The sequence below is a fragment of the Apteryx rowi genome, unplaced genomic scaffold (genome assembly GCF_003343035.1).
Source record: "Apteryx rowi isolate R43461 unplaced genomic scaffold, aptRow1 scaffold_231, whole genome shotgun sequence".
Lineage (NCBI taxonomy): Eukaryota > Metazoa > Chordata > Aves > Apterygiformes > Apterygidae > Apteryx > Apteryx rowi.
In genome coordinates this window covers 856,985-862,984 of record NW_020448653.1, presented here as the reverse complement: position 1 = coordinate 862,984, position 6,000 = coordinate 856,985, and the positions used below count along the sequence as shown (strand labels likewise).

The 6,000-nt window shown below is 38.4% G+C and overlaps 1 protein-coding gene across 1 annotated transcript in view; it reads right to left on the bottom strand.

Moving 5' to 3' along the window:
• Positions 1–441: 441 nt before the first annotated feature.
• Positions 442–6,000, bottom strand: part of GPR158 (G protein-coupled receptor 158) — a 209,339-nt gene continuing 203,780 nt past the window's right edge. Inside the window, exons 9-11 of the mRNA XM_026065775.1 lie at positions 5,097–5,202; positions 2,683–2,829; positions 442–1,896 (exon numbers count right to left, since the gene is read on the bottom strand). Coding sequence (XP_025921560.1) covers positions 442–1,896; positions 2,683–2,829; positions 5,097–5,202 — 1,708 coding nt within the window. The remainder of the gene's footprint in view (positions 1,897–2,682; positions 2,830–5,096; positions 5,203–6,000) is intronic.

The following is a 6,000-nucleotide window of genomic DNA, read 5'->3' as shown; positions in this document are numbered from 1 at the left end:
TTGATACCCCATTCTGCCATCAGGACATTTTCCGTGCCCTACTTCTGTTGGATCTTTAAAGTCCCAAGGGCAAGTTAAAGCTAGTTGTGGGCATTCAGAAATAATTCTGTTAAGATCTACGGTGTGCACTTGTTATCGCCTTTTTTTTTTCTTTTAAAAGAGAAGTGACTTCACCAAGGCAGGTTTCTTTCATTGACACAGTAAACTCCTTGCAGCAGGGACCACATTCTGGACACTGCAAATCACACTGTTGGCACTCAACAAATAAACAATAAGAACGATAATAATTTACTCTGCTTATTTCCTACTTATGTGTTGTGCTGACTCTCTTGATTTAAGTGATGCTCCTTAGGATTTTTCAGATCCTTCTGGCCTAAGTCCCCTCTGTCTTTCCTGTTGTCTTTCTTCTCAATGTTGCTACTCTCCTCAGTCCAAAACCTCTTATTTTCGAGGTGTTGCTGTTTTATTTGCACTTATAGTAGAGGTGTTTGATAAAGCTACACTTCTTTCTGCATTTGGTAAATCTGGTGTATCATATTCCCAAGGGCAGACTTCAGCTCGAGATGCTAAAGGTTGCTGTAAGTAACTACTTGGCTTATGGGAKTCAGATGAAAGCACATTTCCCTCAGACAAGATATTTTTTTTCTGTTCTGCCAATTTATTGAGGTTTTCCTTTTCTGTTGCTTTCTGGGGTAGTTCCTCAAACTCCCCAGCACAAAGAGTGGGTGCATATATATTAACATTCTCACATTTCAGCCCAGGGGTGACCTGAGACTTGGAATTCAACTGTTTTTTCTCATTTTCAAAAGCCTGCTGCTCTTGTGTCTCCCAAGGGGCCATCTCCAACTTCTCTGAGCTCTTTTGATTTGATTGTTGATACCCCTCAGCTGTCTTCAGCTTATGATGAGATTTCCCCTTTGGCTGGGAAGGGTGATTTTTCTCTGGTTCTGAGGAAGCAATAGACACATGTTTTTGAACTTTAGAGTCAGAAGGCACAGGACCAGGAGTTTGGTCATATATCTCCCAAGGACAAACTTCTCCTATGTCAAAATTGTCCTTGTGCAGAGACTTACCTAGGCCTGTGTCAGGATTTGCAGATGTTTGACTAACCCTTTGTTGCTTCATAATTCCAGATTTATGGGTTTTCTTTGTCTCCTCAGAGTGGGTAGAGTTCTTCCAGTGAGAATCCTTATGCTCCCCTTTATCAGAGACTGAGTGTTTTTTGCTGGTCTCCTTACTCTTTTGTTGAGGTTTATGAGATTTAGTGCTTTCTTCCAGACTTTGTGTTTTACCTGTTAGTCCAAGAGTCTTTTCCTTGGCACTAGCAATAACACTGAGGGACTTTTGTAACACAGATGTTCTTGGATGCAGAGGCTTCTTATCTGCACTTAAGTTATGTGCACTTACTGATTTGCACACCAAAGGGACTGATTCAGCGGACACAGCTTCAACTTTTTCAGTAGCTTTTTTGGTTAATTTGTTCTCAGTCAAGGAATCCAGAAGTGAATTCTCAGCAGTTAAAGCTTCCACGCTTTCTCTAGTTAAGCTATTAGGTTCTTCTGTTTGATCCCTAACATGATCATAAGTGCTGTGGGACTTTTTTAATGAAAATACTTTGTTTTTCAAAGTCTCTTCTTTTGGCTTTACATAACTCGTGGAATCCTGTGGGTTCTTCCTCAGTGCAGCGGTGTTCTTTACAGCACTGTGCTCTGCCAGGTCCTTCTCATCCCTGGAGCACTGTCTCGTGACTGTCTCAGGGATTTCTGTAATACGTCTCATTATTGACCTCCCCAAGCCCTTCTTAGAGCACCTTTTTTTCTGGAGATGTGGGTTATTAGCAATCATCTTTTTCCTCTTATAGATTTCAAGCTGGGCATATAGTTTCTTCAACTCATCCTGCAAAGCAAAGTGAACAGCAAAACTAGTATGTACAGAGCGAAATCAGTCAAGCTAGCATTCCAATGAGTGCATTACCTATTAGACTAAAAATAGTATTAAACTTCTTTCACTGTCTTTTCTAATGCTTGAATATGCCATTTCTCCATGAACTTGGATCCCATTTTTTCCCAATTTAAAAATAAATTCAGCCCTAAAATCATTGCACAAAATGGCTGCCTTGCATGGCTGCATAGCATACAGCATGCAAAGGCAATCAATACACATTCACTGCATGTTTTAGATTTCATCACAATACTGTGCTGCATGTTTTCCTGCTGAACTCTACAGCTATACTTTATTCTGGGAACATAAGTTAGACAAGCTCCAGACAGAAGTGCCCTTTTATCATGTAGGATAGGAATGAAGGGTTTTCTTTCTGTTTATTATATTTGATAAAATTATATGTTATATAGTGATGACAAATGACTAATCACACTGACACAAACTCTGTGCTTCAAGCTAATTCAAAGAGCCTATGTAAACTGATAAATAGCTCTTGCTGTGGCTTCCTCCTCTTCAGCCTCCAGTATGACTTTTTCTATAACTAGTAATGCAGATTCTCTTCACGCTAGTAAATTTTTTCTAAAAGATGTTACAGGACCTGATACCACAATCATTACAAGACCTAAGCTGGACTGTTTCATCTGGTATCTGCAAAAAAGTCAAATGGATGTGATTCAGAGTTAACTGGTAGGAAAAAGTATATGTTCTTGAAAATAAATGGTATTTAAAAGTTACATATACCCGAATGTCTTCAGGATCCAAACTGTGTTCACTCCATGCTGAATTGATACTGCTGTTCAGATAGGATCCAGATCGACCCATGTCAAGCTCATCTTCATATGCTTCCGTAGCTATATCATCTCTTGGGTTATTGCTTGAATGTGAAAACTGCAATAAGTATTCATAAAAAGATGTTGCCATCAGTGAACTGTAAAAGTTTACATCAACAGTTTTAGGGGGGCAATGATCTTTCTATGGTTTCATGCGACTTGTGTTAACTCAAAATACTAGCTACAGGCATCACTGGCATAAGTAGTGTCCTACAGAATATCAGTATTGTACAGAAGGAACTCTTATTAATGATGGCTTAATTTGAAAAGGTTTAGACATTTGCATTAGAAAAATTCCTTGTACTTAATTTGATGCTTATTTTAACCTCTTCAAATTGCATTTAAATTAAACTAGTATGAAAAATATATGAGAATAGACATTCAGCCTGTATTTCCAATTAGGCTGCTAAAATCATACAACTTTATTTTATATTCCGTACAGTTGAATAATCTTGCAGAAAGCAATTCTTTCATTTTAGATTCTGACCCAAAACAAGGAAGAGATGAGATGGCAAAAAAACCCAAAAGGAGATAAATTAGAAAGGAGACAAATTAATCCCCCTCTTCTAAGTTTTAGCAAATGCTCATATCAAAAGTTGGACAGAGGCTGTGTCAACTATTTTTTTATTCATATTAACTAACTGATCCCTAGTTATCATTGCGAACATAGTCATCTGGCCTCATGATTTTATGTCTATCTATAAATGCAACTAAACCCTGAATGCTTTGGGATGCTGGAAGAAAAGGCTGTGTCACGTTACACAGATAATAAACTAAAAATAGAAATGTTGATCAGGAGTTATGAGTCAGCTTCAGAAAGGTTAACAAACTTTCTAGGCTGGTCTGAAAGACATCTCTGAAAATACGTAATAAAGTATATGGATATGAGAAAGAAAATAATAAAACTATTGCTAAAGACCAGAAAAATCACTAAAAAACAAAACAAGGTTATTCAYTGTTAAGGCTGCATCATTGTGTCCTCTTGTTGTGACTGTTTAATGTATGTATATTTGACAGTTATCAGCATACTGTTTCAACACAGGCAAATGATAGGAAAAGCAGCTTCACTAAATTGAAAATTGCATTAACTGGAACTCTATAGCATTCTTCTTTCATGGGTCCTTTTCGTCTTTAATATCCTCTCTAGTTCTTGATCTTTTGACTCATAGAATTGGTCATTTCGAGAGCCATTATCAAACCATTCTTTTTGCCAGGATACTGCATAAGAAGAAAGCCCCATTCAAATCCCATGGACTGGCACTAGGGATAGGTGGAGCTACCTGTGGTTTTCCTACACCAGGGAGACTGGCATATTTTAATTTCATTTCCTGAGCCTGATAGGAAACAGGCTGCAGAGCTCAAAGCTCTGTTCTGCTCCCTGCATCCTGCCTTTCTGCCTCTTCCCTCATCCCTCACATGTTCATCTTCTCACCCACCTCGGCGCCTGGCTCCGTATCATGGGCGAAGTCCCTCCTAGGAGTGCCGGGTCTGCACGTCCCAAGCTTCTGACTCACAAAGGAGTCTCTGCTATCGGCCAGGAGCAATTGCCCAGGATAAATCCCAGCCTCCTCTCTCATGGCCAGCCCAAACTCCTCATTGCAATTTTATTTAATTGCCCATCCCAGTCTTCCCATGCCCTCCCTCAAATTCTTTGTCTGATTTCAGATTACACTGGCAGCCACACAGCCACCCAAATATCTGAAATCAGCAACCAGAGAAAACATCTAATTCAGCCCCTATAGCCCAGAGTACATGTCGTGCAGGCTGAATATGGCATATTTGGTTTCCAAACTTTACCAAATCTCCACACAGCATATACAAGCAAAAATTTTTTAAATGCCGTTGATGCGGACAAATGTCAGCAAATCCATCTACCAAATTTCAAGCCCTTGCTTCAAGGCAAGAGACTACAGCACTCACACATCTCAATTAGATAATTCTAGGAATGATTTGATGTGGACAAAACAAGCACATACCATCTAATTTTATTCTGAGAAGTGGTGCAACTATTTTTGCTAAAACTTTTTAAAAGACAGTCTAAGTATGGTAGGCAAAGTGAATGATTTATACCTGCATAATAAAAGCTTAAGGAAATTTTAAGCAACAGAAAATTGGACTTCAAAATACAAAAAGTTGGACTGCCTCGTATGTATGTGTGTGTGTATATATATATATATATATGTATGTATGTATAGGCATCACAGTCAAATTTTGCATCTTCCTTTTCCACTGGTTGCTTGCTAATTTTATAAAGAATTGCTTCTGCATGACAATATTTATCTTTCTTGGTCTTGGCAAGAGAAAAAAGACAGGAAAATAGAATACCTTAGGGATCAGAAGTAGCCCAACAGTGACTGTTACGGTCAAGTGTGTGTGTGCAAAGAACAGCATCAGCATCCAGTCAGACTGAAGTCTTGAAGCAAGTATGAATCTGAAAATAGAGTTCAGTGTTGGCAATTCATTGTCTTTTCTCCATGCATTACATTTAACATTTTTAATGTTCCTTAGGATTCTTTTCATTGAAAGGCCAATTTTTGGTTTGTACTGCTTTCATACAGACTAAAAATTACACCCACATGCTTTACTTATATATCACAGTTTCAAAATAAGTCCAAAAAATCCAAAACAAAACAAAGTGTAAAAATAAAAGACCTGAAAGGATATTGCTTATTCAAGCATTCTCACTCTATTAAGCTGTTTTTTGATGGTGTAAATTGTCACAGCTTCTTTGGCTTGAACTGAATTATGACAGTTTACATTCATTAAAGATCTGAACTGATGATTTTAGGTTATGAAGTAAGCTCATGTACTAAGATCATTTGCATTGCATTTCATAAATGCAGGATGTCCACAGATCGCAGCTACAGAGTGGGACTGATAAGCCATTGAAGTGAGAACTGAACTGAAATGCATTTTAGTGGGGAGCAGAGAAATGGCCTTGATTGGAGGAGCTCCCAGCTCAATACTGCAGGGCCTAAGAGCTTTGCAAATGCTAGTAAATGAGTGACTGAATCTCCTAAATGAAGCAATTCCTTGCTGAGCTTTCTGAAAGAGTGGTAGAACAAGCACTGCAGCTAAGCTAGCCGAGGCATGCTTGGCTTATCTGCTTTAGTGAGTTCCCAAAGATATAAATGGTAAGCAATGTAATGGATGAATGGATGTATCACTGGCTTGTAATTCACAGGTTTACAAAAATCATTCAAAAAGAAATGACATTTGCAACTTATCC